Below are 14,206 nucleotides of genomic sequence, written 5' to 3'. Positions count from 1 at the left end.
TATGTGACTTCTGTACTCAGAGTATTATGGTGATCTTCCTTCTAACTCAGAATAGAGTTTAATTCTTTGGTGAGGCTGGCTTGGCCAACTCATTCTGCTTTTCCTAGGAAGTTTCTAATTTTAGTTCTGAAAGTGTTGTATCCCAGGAAATTGTCAGTCCCAGGCAAACTGGGGGACAGTTGATCACAGTGACTTACAAGGCTCTACATTATCTGGCTCCTTTCTGTACTCTTTCTCTTCTATTATTTTTCCCTTTTTTCATGATATTCTAGCACTATGGGCTTTGATTGGATGTATTGAAAATGCAGCATATCAGGGATGGGGTTGTAGCTCAGTGGTAGAGTGCTTGCTTAGCACACATGAGACACTGGGTTTCGATCCTCAGCACCACATAGAAATAAATAAATAAAATAAAGGTATTGGATCCATCTACAACTAAAAAAAAAAAATAAATTAAAACAAAAACAAAAGAAAATGCATCCTATCTACAAATGTTCTCTCCTTTTCTCTTTGTCATGTTTGATGAATAGAATCATCACATATGCCCAAGTCACATATGTGACTACTTCTCCTTCACTGTATCATCAAATTGATTCTAAGTTTAAGGAATCTTATTCTTGAGTCCATGCCTGGTTGTCCTAGGGCTGCCACTAAGCATAGTTTAAATCATTCCAATAAGTCTCAATCTCTCACCTTCCAACCCATCTTTTACACTTTGCCATCTTCTGAAATGTAAATCTGATTATATCCATTTCTTCTGTGTTAGCTCTTTGTGGCTGTGACAAAATTACCTGACAGAACAAGAGGAAGAAAGTTTATTTGGGTTCACAGTTTCAGAGGTTCAGTCCATGCTTGGCCAATTCCATTGCTTTGGTCCTGAGGTGAGGCAGAACATCACACGGAAGCAGAGAGAGGTATCAAGGACAAAATATGAATTCCAAAAACCTGCCCCCAGTGATCTGCTGCTTCTGGCCATGACCCACCTGCCGACAGTTACTACCCGGTTAGTTCATTCAGTTATTAATCCATCAAATGGATTCATCTATTGATTAGGTTATAGCTTTCATTTCACCTTCATTAACACAGGAGCATTAATACAGGGACACCTCATATTCAAACCTTAATGAAAAGATTTAATTAAAATGTTTTTAGGATTTTCCTATTGCCTTTAAGAGACATTGCAAATTCCTTAGTTAATATGTATGATCTTTTAACATCTGTCACTTATCTGCTCTTCTAGTTTCATCTATCCTCATATACTCACAGGCATTCTATTCTTCAGCTACAAAGTTATATATACATATTGAAACCCTTCTGGGAACAGCCTAGGATTCTTCCTAAAGGCTTAGGACAAAATCTAACTGTATGAGTATCTGCTAATACCATGTATGGAGGCTCTGAGCTGCTCTTACTCTGGTGAGAAGCTTTGTTGATACATAAAATAGTGCATAATTTGAAAAGGTGAGACTTCTCCAGAATGCCTTTTTTTTTTTTTTTTTTTTTTTTTTGGTACCAGGGATTGAACCCAGCAGTGCTTAACCACTGAACCACATATCCAGGGACTTGCTAAGTTGCTTAGGGCTTCGCTGAATTGCTGAGGCAGCTTTGAATTTGTGATCCTCCTGCCTTAGCCTTCTGAGCTGCTGGGATTACAGACGTGTGCCACCACTGGTTGGAATGCTCATTTTGTATGTGTGTGCTTTTATATGTACCTCTGTCAGCCTGTCCTTAGCCATTCCTTTAAGACTGAGTGTACAAATTCATTTCTATAGTTTTTGTTTATTCAAGACCAGTTCCTTTCCTGGGTTCTAACTGGAGTCTGTATCCAGAGAGCATTCCCTTTATATTGTTTTCTGTTTATCTCTTCTGTTAGACTATACATTTAGGACCTTGTATTTTAATTTCTATCATTAGCATAATTTTTTGTGTGGGGCAATAAACATTTGAAAAATGACTGATTAATTAAATGGTCTTAAGGAGCAGGGCTAGGACTTCAATCTAGCTGTGTAAATATTCCCTGAGTGTAAATAATTGAGATCATTAGTCCAGTAATTAACTTTTGCTTGCCTTCAGGGTTGTTTGTTTTCTTCCTCAATCTATGAATTTGTTGAAGTTCATTCTTATATATTTTTTTAAATAAATGAAAATTGACTTAAACTTTCTTAGTTCTCTTTTTATTTAAGAATATCTTAAATGACATTTAAAAAGGGATTATGGTTGAAAATGCTTTTGTATAAATAGTTTGATTCCTCAGAATAACCTTTCATGGTTCATGGTTTTATCATGATTTTAGAAATCAGTATATTGATACTAAAGTGGGTTGTCCAAAGGTAATAGTTAAAAAAATTAAAGGTAAAATGCAAATATCACTAAAGTATTAGATAACAGAGTAGTTAATAGTAGATTTGCTCTTATTTTTAGTTTCACCATAATGTGGGAACTTTATATTATGACATTAAAACTGATGTCAACTACTATTTCCATTCTTGTTGAAAGTACAGACAGTTCTGTGGCAAAAAAAAAAATGAAGTATAGAGTAGAATTTTAAAAATTTTCTAATTGATTTTTGTAGTTTAGTGATACTTTTTGAATTTTTTCCTTCACCTTTTTTCTTCTCCCCTTTACACCACCCTAAACTCTCTTTTAATATAAAGGTCAGAGGGTCACTTATGTCTGCCTGTTCGATATACACATTCCTTCCCAGAAGCCTTACAGAAGTTCTATCGTGGTGAGTTCAGGTAGGATTTTTTTTACTATTGTTTTTATATTTAATAAGTATGTACTGTTAGTAATGATTTTTTTTTAAATGGAACAAGTCAGATATTTGGATTATTTCATAGTTATAGCAGTAGCCATAAAATGTAATATATCACCCGAGTCATGAACAGATCAGACTTACCTTCCCCTAGTCCACTTGGAATCCTGTAAAAGAACCTTGACAAATGTTACTTGGCCTTAAATACAAGTAGAATTTTTTCTTTTTCAGTGTGATAGAGACCTGTCTCTACTTTCTTAACCTTATAATATGTTTTTAGCAGTTTAATAGAAAAATGGTTAAAACTGTTTGTTAAAATTAAAGGTTCAAATTCTGAGACTTTGTATTTTTTATATTTATCTTTTATCCAGTAATGAATGTAGGGTTGGATATTTAATCCAGCAGTGCTGAGATTCCTGGTATATCTGTCTTACATATGATGTGTTTCTTGGGAAGCAGAGAGGGGATTTTAAAAAGTTTCTTTTTACTTCATGTGTTCATGAAAAAAGAGGCTAGTGGATACAGAACCTGAGATAGGGTTAGCTGGTTATGTATGAGATAGGGAAAGCCAAGTTGGACTACTTTTTTGTAGTTTGAAGAAACTTTTTCCCTATATATTTACAAAATTGTTTTAACTTTTTAAAAAATGTTTTTATTTTTGACACATAGTAATTGTACATATTTATAGGATATAATGTTACATTTTGATGGATGTATATAATGTATAATGATCAGATCAGGGTAATTGGCATATTTATCACCTCAGACATTTATTATTTCTTTGCATTGAAAACATTCAAAATCCTTTCTACTAGATATTTTGAAATATTCAATTAATGTCAACTGTAGTCATCTTTTTGTGTTATAGAACAAAAGTTATTCTTCCTACTCAACTGCACTCCAAAATCTTGACTTTTCTAGAATCACTTTATTATCATTGATTTCAGTTTCTAGGTCATTTCAGAAATTTGATACCTATAGAAATTACTATAACTCCCCAAGTGGGAATATACTTTTGTATGCTTACCCAGCAGAATCTGTCCTATTGGTTTTGAAATCAATTAAACACAATTCCTTTTTTCTTTACTTTTACCAAAAGCATCATATAAGACTTTAGTGTAATGTTACATTTGTTACTTTTTAATCTTTTTCCTTTTATTGCCTTAAAAATACCATCATTTGATTTTAGAATACTTTTTTTTTTTTTGTATAATACTTTTTGCTGAGGAAAATATAAGACTGTGTCTAGCTCAATTGTCCAGGACTTAATGGATTCCTGATAAAAAGGTTTCATTTTAGTTCAAATTACTTGGAAGACTTTGTATGAATATATTAGGTATTTCCATTATAACTGAAAAGAAAAATAAACATCCGAATCTGTCTTTGAACAGGAACCTGGATTTTAGGTGTTTCTGGTATAATTTATCATAGAATAGCCTGTTTTGAATATGCATTTTTACTTTTAAAATTTATTATTTTGTCTAATCCTAGTGTAGTGTATTCTATTTTAGCCTAACTTTCTTTTCTTTACTCTTTCTTCTAAGGTGGTTATGGAGGCAGCGTATCAGGTTATACCTTGAAGGGACTGGCATAAACCCCATTCCTGTGGACCTTCATGAACAGCAACTAAGTCTGAATCAGCATAGCAGAGCCTTCAACATTGAAAGAGTTGATGATGAAAGTAGGTAGATTGGAAATAAGAATCAGCGTTTAGGGCAATATTTAACTTCTGGTTCTTTTGACTTCTAATTCTATGGGGTATAATTTATAGTTAACTTAGTGCCCCTGATAATTCTTAAGGAAGTACAGTGAAATCCTTCTGCTGTAAAATTTATTGTAATTAAAATCCAGAGTAAGAAATATAGCATATTTCTAGAGAAAATGTTTTCTGGAACAGGTTTAAAAACTAGATCAGGGAAAGATTATGAAATACCTAAATGAATAGTTGATATTTAAGGGAAGATCTTTGGACTTACTCTTTGAAATGTCAAGAGAAAAGAAAAAGCAGTGATATAAAATGAGCTAATCTGGAGAAAATTTCATATTATACCTTAAGGTACATTTACCATAGTTACTGTTATTATTAAATAAAACCTTTTTAGCTCAGCACAGGGGCTCAAGCCTGTAATCCCTGTATTTGGGAGGCTGAGACATGAGGATTACAAGTTCAAAGCCAGACCAGCAATTGGAGGCCCTAAGCAACTTAGCAAGACCCTGTCTCAAAATAAAAAATAAAAAAGGGCTGGGGACATGGCTCAGTCATTAAGTGCCCCTGGGTTCAATTGCTGTACCTAAAAAAAATAAAACCACACTTTTTGTTGGGTAAATTTGCATTCCAGCTTTAAGATTTGCATTTGAAGTATTTTAAGGAGAATATAAAAGGAAGGTAATTTGTACCTTTTTTATATAAGGGTTAAGGTGAATTCTCAATTGTGAGCTAATTTATGGATTATTATTTAGCTAAATTTTTCTAGTTTTTCCAGAAACTGTAAGATTCTCCTGGTGCAGGAAGATCCCAAGAGAAATATTTGTAGACTGTATAAAAAGATACTTTTTTCCTCCAATGTTTCATTTTTCTGGGTAAACTTATCAGGAATCTATATTTTACTTTTTTGCTTTCTGTCTCTGCTCTGTCATGCTACCTGATGTTTATATCCTTTTTATTATCTTTCAGAGCTTTTTCATGGTAGTTTATAGATTTATAGTCTAATAAACTTGTAAAGTGTATACTTTTTGCTAGGTGTACTGGTTTACTCCTGTAATCCCAGTGACTCCTTCTGAGGCAGGAGGATCCCAAGTTCCAGGCCAGCCTCAGCAATTTAGTGAGACTGTCTCAAAATGAAAGATAAAAAGGACTGGGGATATAGCTTAGTGCTAAAACACCCCTGGGTTCAGTTGCCAGTAAGAGAAGGGAAAAAGTGATTTTTTTTTCCCCAAATAAAATCCCACTTGATTTTTGTTTAGCTCAGAGGTATAGTGCCCCTGGGTTCAATCCCCAGTACCAAATAAACCAAAAAAATTTAAACAATAAATTTTAGTGTTTTACATTTGTGAAACTTTCAGGAAGCCATGAATATATCTAGTAGCAAATTAAGATGGTTTCAAAAGTTAGCCTGTTTTACAGTCTTAAGTGCAGTCACATTTGATTAAGCACAAAGTCTTTTTATATAGCTATTTGTGTCAAACTTTGTCTACTGTATTATGAGTTCAAACTGATAATTTAGGCAAATAGCAGGTGCTCAAAAGATTGTATTGTAATAACAATATTTTTTATTTAAAGGAATAGTTAAATAAGAAAAATATAATTACTGTTCTCTTTAGTAAACATAAAAATATAAAATTAGGCTAGCTAGTCAGAGGAGAATAGATCAGTGACTGTTTTTGGTGACACTGGTGCTCTATTAGTGTATTCAGTATCTGTTGTGTATTAGTATCTGTTGTCTATTGCTGTGTCATTGCAACATTTAGTATTTTAAATATTTATAATTTTATATAGATTGTGAGGGTCAGGAATCCAGGAGCATCATGACTGAGTAGTTTTGGTTTAGGGTCTGAAGATGGGATTAGGACTGGAGAATTTGCTTCCCAGTTTATCACCTGTTAGCATGTGGCTTCTGTTCCTTAGCACATTTGCATCTCCAGAGGGCTGCTTGTTGCACACCTTTCCCTAAACAAGTGAGCTGAGAGAGAGGGGCCAACGTAGAAGCCAGTGTCCTCTTTCCTAATCTGCCAACCTGCCATATTCTATTTGTCAGTTTGGACAACCCTGTTTTTTGATGTAGGAGAGTAGGTGTATTCACAAGGGTCTGAATACCAGGAGGCCTGAATCATTGGGGACCATCTTAGAGGCTGCCTACCACAAAGGGATTGACTTTTAAGTATGGACTTAGGAAAAATGGTAGAAGAGACAGAAAAGTGAACTTGCCACATGGTACTTGTCTGTTGTGTGATACTTGAGTGCAATAAATATGCTACTTGTGACATTGAGAAGATAAGATTGGAATTTCTATTTGGAAACTGATGAAGTTAAGGGGAGACTCTTGAAGGTAATAATCTCAAGTTTGATCCAAAAAAACGCTAAAAATCTTTTGGAGTTTTCTGGGATGGAGTGATGCTTAAATAATCATCAAGGAAAATTACTTAAACCAAGCACACAGTCTTATAGATTTAAAAAATAAAAGATGACATGTTTTAGGAGTCCTGAAGGGAGATTTTGTAGTGTTTCTATGATGCTTTTGTAGCTAAAAACCTTTTTTGAGGTTTTATTTGAAAAACAAAATAACTGATTTTATTCTTTCATTTCTAGTTTGGTTTCTAACATGAACCATGCATGTAATTTGATACCTAAATCCAAGATGGCACTTCTTTAGGTGTACTTTGTCAGTTTTTAAAAAAATATATTTGCCTTTTTTACATACCTTTATTTTATTTATTTTTATGTGGTACTGAGGATCAAACCCAGTGCCTCACACATACTAAGCAAGTGCTGTGCCACTGAGCTATAACCACAGCCCTACTTGGTCAGTTTTACCTCTGAAACTTGCAGGGTATAAAGCTGTGACAAGGACTGTGAATTGAATTAATGTATTTTATTACTCTGGAAAAATTGTTTCAAGAATAAATAAGATTTAATCTGGAGAAACAGAAGCTTCATTTTATAATACTTCTAAAATTCAAGGAGCTCTCTTGGTAATTTTTTTCCTTCCTATTACTGCAGGGTCGGAGACTTCAGGACCCCAACTTTTGCCAGTGAGAGCTCTAAATGAAGTCTTTATTGGGGAGAGTCTATCATCCAGGTATTTTTAAACCTATGATCTTGATTATATAATTTAATATGTTAGTACTTTTTGGATATTAATGTCCAAAAGTTGACTAAGATTTGTGAATAATTAATACTGTATAAGTAGTAGAAATTATTTAATGAAATTTTTCCCCAAACCATCATACCTGTTGATACATATTAAGGGAAAAGAAAGGTTCATGACCAGAAAAATTTGTGAAACCCTACATTAAACAGTATCAGGTTTCTTTAATACTTCCCAGTATCTTTATTATATTAGGTGCTTTGTAAATATTTAATGAGGGATATAGTAAGTGTATATGCAATTGATATAATATTCTATATTATAGATAGTCCATATTAAATTTTTCCACTAGAGCTGAGTGCAATGGCAATAGTCCCAGCTTGAATTTAGGAGTTTGAAGCCAACCTGGATCATATAGCAAGACCTTTCTCAAATAATAGAGAATTTCTCCATTAATTGGCCTTAGTGTCTTAAAGTTGATTTGTCTGTTTGCTTGGTTTTATCCAGGATCCAATTAAGAATCACACATTGCATCTGCTCATTTGCAGTCCTTTAAAATTAAGAATAGCTCCTTAGCCCCACCTGTTTTGTCATTTATGATATTAATAATTTAGAGTAGTCTAAGCCAGCTGGTTTGCAGAATTACCATTTTTTTCTTTTTTATTTGTATAATTTTGTTTTCACTTCATGATAAGATTCAGATAAGGCATTATTGACAAGAATGCTACCTAGGTGGTGATGTGTTCTTTTTAGTGTAACACATTTGAAGAAAATTATATTGATAGTTTGCTTTAGTCAGCTTTTTCACTGCTGTAACTAAAAGACCCAACCAGAACAATTGTAGAGGAGGAAAAGTTATTTGAGGGCTCACAGGTTAAGAGGTCTCAGTCAATATACAGCTGGCTCCATTCCTTGGGGCTCAAGGTGAGGCTAAACATCCTGGCAGTAGAGTGTGTGGTAGAGCAAAGCAGCTCACATGATGATCAGAAAGTAGAGACTCCACTCGCCAAATGCAAAAACATACCCCAAAGGCACACCCCCAGTGACCCACCTTTCAAGTCTAAGTTTTTCAAGTCTTTTTTCTCTGCTTTCTTCTCCTGATTATCACAATAAATTTGGCTATAATCTGCCAGCAATATCCATGCCACCACCTGAATGCTATGCTGTCTAGAAATTTCTTCCACCACAGTAAGGAGTCCTTTGCTTTAAAAATCAGCCTCAGCCTCACATATAGTCTCAGGACACAGGCAAAATGCAGGCAACTTTTCAGCCAGAGCATAATATGAATGGCTTCTACTCCAAATTCCAATAGAATCCTCCTCTGATTCCTCTTGAGCCCTGTCTTTACTGTCCTTGGTCCTGTAGGCATTCTGGTCTTCTGAGCTCCCACCAGAAGTAGAAATTAAGCTCTGCTTACAAGAGTCTAAACCATTTCCAGCTTGTACTCCTAAGCATCTCAAAATTCCTCCCACCAATTCTAAGAGCTCCAAAAGCTTCTGAACCACATGGTCAGGTTAATTATAGCAACAACCCCACTCCTGGTACCAATTTCTGTTTTAGTCAGCTTTTCCACTTCTGTGACTAAAAGAACAACTATAGAAGAGGAAGAGTTTATTTGAGGGCTTATGGGTTTCAGAAGTCCCAATCAATAGACTGCTGGCTCCTTTACTTTGGGGGCTTGAGATGAGGCAGAGCAACATGGTAGAAGAGTGTGGTGGAGGAAGGCAGCTCACATGATGATCAGGAAGCAGAGGGACTTCACTCCTCAGATATAAAATGCATACCCCAAATGCAAGCCTCCAAAGACCAACCTCTAGCTGTACCCGAAATGTCTTCAGTTACCACCCAGTTAATCTTATCAGGGGGATTAATTTGCTGATTGGGTTAAAGCTCTAATAGCCTAATCATTTCTTCTCTAAGCCTTCTTGGCTTTTGGGGAATACCATCCAAATCATAATACAGTTCAAAATCATAACCATTAGTAAGAAAAATTAAAGTTAATATGGTTCCTCATTAGTAGTATAAAAATATAGTATGTGCTTTCCTAACAATAAAATTTCTTGTATGGGACCTAAGTGTGATTTAGGCTTATTTGTCAATTTATTTTTTTTACTATTTTTTGCATGACATGTATTTATTAACTAGCTAAAAATTGACTTATATAGTGTAAAGTTAATATAAATTTTGGTAGTACTTTAGACCCTGACAGTACTTTAGACCCTATCATTTTTATAGATATCAGTAAGTTACGGATAGAAGATTAGTATGTGTTTTATGTCCCACTTACTACTACCAGAACCCTGTGACTATTTAGGGGCTGTGTAATTGATTCCCTGACTTTTTAAATTCATGGAATTTTTAGTAATTCTTTTGTTTCAAGCCATTTACTTTTGTAAAGAGTTTAGTTATGATGAGAAAAATTTGTCTAACTAAAATATATCCACATTGTAGACAATAGTAAATAGCTTTATTATCAACTCAAGTTATAGTAAAAAGAATTAAGCTTATTTATTTATTTAATAAGGGCAAGGGATATAACCCAGTGGTAAAGTGCCCCAAGGTTCAATCTCTATACCAAAAACAAAACAACCTAAGTCAGCAGGATGATTTGAATAATATTTTTGAATTGTTATTTTTTTGTTGTATGTAATATCAAATTTATCCAACAAAAATATATCATGTAGCTGTTATGTACAATGTGCTAGTCATTGGGGATACAATGTGCAGGTCATTGGAAGTATTTCAATTTTTTGGAGGGTGAAAAATATATAATTTTTAAAAGTCTTAAAAGTAAACCTTGGGCTGGGGATGTGGCTCAAGCGGTAGCGCGCTCGGCTGGCGTGCGTGCGGCCCGGGTTTGATCCTCAGCACCACATACCAACGAAGATGTTGTGTCCGCCGAGAACTAAAAAATAAATATTAAAAATTCTCAAAAAAAAAAAAAAGTAAACCTTATTCTTCAAGGAAATAAACTTAAAAATATACTAACATGTAAAAATGTATTTAACATAGTAAGGTCTATGCTATATATAAATTGTTTTCTTTGATTATACATCAAGTTTGAATCAATATGAAGGTGAATAGTAGGTATTATGTGATGAAAGAGAGGAGGAGAAAATGTAACCATAACTAGTGATATAATCTGGTTATTATTGCCAACACATAAGACAGCAACAACTTCAAGTGATATTGGAGAAAGTCCATTAAATTAAATAGAGAACAAAGGTAAAATGTTTTGTGAATTTATGCTTTGTCTATGCAAGCCACTTGATGGCTTATTTTATTCTGTTTGTGTATTTAATGATTTATGGTTAACTGCTTCAAGATTCAACTAGCATTGCTTTATTCTTTGTACTTAACTAAAAAATAACTTATAAAAGGAAAAACCTGGGACTAGATGATATATGTGGGGAGGCAGTGAAGTCCCAAGGATAATGTCTCTTTACTATCTTTACTAAGATAAGGGCAGCAGTGAGTTGGTTTCTGATACTATTGAACTTGGTTAAATATTGGGGGTATTAGAACTTACTTTTAAAGATTCTGTGATGTAAGAGCCATAGGGAAAAAATGACCATTTATTGGATGTCTGCTATGTATCAAGCTGTGTATTGTTTGTTATCTCATTAATGCTTACAAAAACCCTATGAGAAAGGTAGTCGAATTTATCACTGCAAAGAAATTAAGATTTGGAAGGTTAAAATAAATTGCCCAAGGTTATATCATTAGTTAGTGTTGGAATTTTTATGTAAGCCCATTATTTCAGATTCCAGACCCTATGTTGAGGCTTTACTGTGTTCCAAAAACCTAAGTACTTCGCTTGGAAAATATGAAGTGCAGCAATATTATTCCTGCCTCATTGATAATGTTCTTAGATTTAAGAACATTTTAAAAGCCCAATCTCTTTTTTTCTTTTCTCTTATTTGTCCTAACCTAGAATGTCTTATTCTTGGGCTGTAGCAGTGGACAATTTAAGAAGAAGTATACCCACTCTAAAGGGACTGTGAGTTTTATTGCTGCCTTAAAAAAATAATTTCCCCAAAACAAAAATTCTTTAAATTGACTAATTTCAATAAACCTGCATGTGAGAATGACACTAAATTTGCTCATTTTTTTGACTCAGCATCTCTTATCCAACTTGCTTTTCTTTCTCTCTCCTTGTACTTCTCTTCTACCCCAACTTACTTCTAATTTCTTGTTTCTACTTGATTCTAGCATAGTAGCAACCATTTCTCTGGATTTGGCTTGTCTGTACATAATAGGCTTCTAACATGAATTTTCTAGGAAGATGTAACAAAACTATGAAATAGGTTAAATGTGCATAGTAGGTGTGCTATTTTTTATAAGAAATGATAACTTCAGAGAAAAAAATGAAAAGGAGTTGTATTATGTAAAACCACCACAAATGAAGAGATTGCAGGAGAAATTTGAAAGGGTTAGAGTAAGTGATAAATCATCCAGAGTGTTAGTGTTTGCAATCACGTCTAATCATTGTCATTATTTTGAAAAGTTGTTATTAAGATTTAACATTTGTATTTGCTGAAAATAATTTAGTGTTGACACCATTATTTTAAGATAATTTACAAAATAGGCTTTTACACATTTCGGAAGTTCTTTGCATAATTTTAAATCATTTACGTATGCATGGAGTTAAAGAATAGTATCACTTTTGGTAGTGTCAGGAAACCCATTTGATTTCATATTTATACAGTGTTCTAAGAAATATAATCTTTTAGAAATTACAGTTGTAATTTTTTTTCTTAGTTTTGTCTGCTAATAGAGAATTGGTTGAAGTTTTTCTTTACAACTTTAACTGTTACCAATTTAAAAGGTGGTGTATTAGCATATAACTTAAGAAACAAGTTTAACAGAAGCCATTAGTAATTCAAAAAATTAGATACAGATTTAGATATATCAAGGACTAACCATCAAGAATGAAATTTACCTAAGAATGTTATTTTCTTTTTTGAATCCTGATATGAAGCTGTGTTAGATTTCATAAGAGCAGTAGCAGCAATGCTAGCTAAAAATGTATAGCCCCTGTTTGAAATATTAAAGATAGAAAGGAGAATATGGATCAGAAAGACATGCAGACATGCAATTTTTTTTCCTTATAACTTTTTTCACTTAAATTGGAACTAGTAACTTAGAGATGTGCCTACTAAGTAAGATGTCTTAGCTAAGTTGACTTACTTACTTAGAATTTATCGGTTCTGAAGAAGACTATTTATTTCTTTATTGTGAATCATAAACTTAACAGTTTTATATTATCAATTCATAGGGCATCCTACTACGAAATTTCAGTTGATGATGGCCCGTGGGAAAAACAGAAGAGCTCAGGGCTCAATTTGTGTACTGGAACGGGATCCAAGGCCTGGTGAGTAGTTTGGGATGTTGCTTATCAAGATTTGTGAAACATTTTAAGTGATGTAACTTATTTGGCACCTCATAGTGGGGCATCTAAGATCTCTGGTGCATAAGAGGTAGCTGGTGTTACTGTGTAGGTTTGGCCCAGTTTCTGATTCACTCACCACCTGGGTCTAGTAGTCCTGCCTAGACTTCTTGGGTTATGCCTGCAACTTGGATTGGTCATTATTGGGCCTACTGCACTAGGTTTATAAAGATATAAAAGGAAATGGGAAGCGGTTTGGGATATTATATACTTTTTAAATGTTAAGAATATTTTAAATAGTAAATGAACACAAAGTATAATACAAAAAGAGGCTGGGAGCTGGATACCTGTAGACCCAGCTACTTAAGGAAGCTGAGGTAGGAAGATCTCAATCTCTTGAGCCCAGGAGATTGAGGCCAACCTGGGTAACAGAGACCCTGTTTCAAACCAAAGGAAACATGCAGATGCCACCCAAACATATTTGTGACTGTCTTCTTTCCCAAGAACATACTCATATTCTAAAATTATTTGCTAGATAGAATGTTAATAGACGTCAAATCCAACACATTTAAAACTGAACTTAGTTTTTCTTTCCATGTTCCTTGTGTTGCTTAATACCATCAATATTCAACCATCTCTATGCTCCAGAGAAAAAACATCACTTCTCAAAACCTTGCTCTGACCTTTCCGTCTTTCCATTCTTCATTCCCCTCTCTGTACAGCCTTATCTCTAATCCAGCTCATTGCATATCCCAAATATTTGCTCATCTTTTTCAGTTCCTATTGCAGCTTCTTTTATCCAGGCCCCCATCTTTTTAGTGGATGTCTTTTGTGTCTCATCTTTTATTCTTCTGATTGTCCTCTACACACTATTAACAGAGTAGTAACTTCTAAAGTGTAGATAGATTTGCCTCTGTGTGTTCTGCCTTAAAACTTTTCATTGACCCCTGACTGTGTTCATATTACTTAGTTGTCATGTAAAGGCTTATAAAATGTGGCCATGGGTACCTTACTGGCCTTATTTCTGCCCTTACCCCTACTCATCACTAGCTGCAGATACCACAGGCTATTTGCAATTCTTAGCACATATTTTGTTCTCTCTTGCCTTTTTGTTTTTGCTCAATGCAAGTTTTTCCTACTTTGAATGTCTGAGCACTCTCAACTTTGCATCCACTAGCTAAAAAATCCAGTCTTCATTCTCCTTATGAAATCTTCATCAACACACAGTTCCTTTCATAAGCACAATGAATTAATCCC

General features: G+C 34.1%; 1 protein-coding gene across 2 annotated transcripts in view; it reads left to right on the top strand.

The window, feature by feature from the left end:
• NADK2 (NAD kinase 2, mitochondrial) overlaps window positions 1-14,206 on the top strand; it is a 51,552-nt gene that overhangs the window by 18,525 nt on the left and 18,821 nt on the right. Inside the window, exons 5-9 of one of the 2 annotated variants that reach the window (XM_081291428.1) lie at window positions 2,655-2,738; window positions 4,300-4,436; window positions 7,473-7,551; window positions 11,495-11,560; window positions 12,839-12,934. In XM_081291428.1, coding sequence (XP_081147554.1) covers window positions 2,655-2,738; window positions 4,300-4,436; window positions 7,473-7,551; window positions 11,495-11,560; window positions 12,839-12,934 — 462 coding nt within the window. The remainder of the gene's footprint in view (window positions 1-2,654; window positions 2,739-4,299; window positions 4,437-7,472; window positions 7,552-11,494; window positions 11,561-12,838; window positions 12,935-14,206) is intronic. The other variant, XM_081291427.1, reaches the window with a different exon arrangement.

Source organism: Spermophilus citellus (assembly GCF_964194105.1).
Source record: "Spermophilus citellus genome assembly, chromosome: 1".
NCBI classification, from domain to species: domain Eukaryota; kingdom Metazoa; phylum Chordata; class Mammalia; order Rodentia; family Sciuridae; genus Spermophilus; species Spermophilus citellus.
The sequence above is the reverse complement of the archived record's forward strand: the minus strand, read 5'-3'. Positions and strand labels throughout refer to the sequence as shown.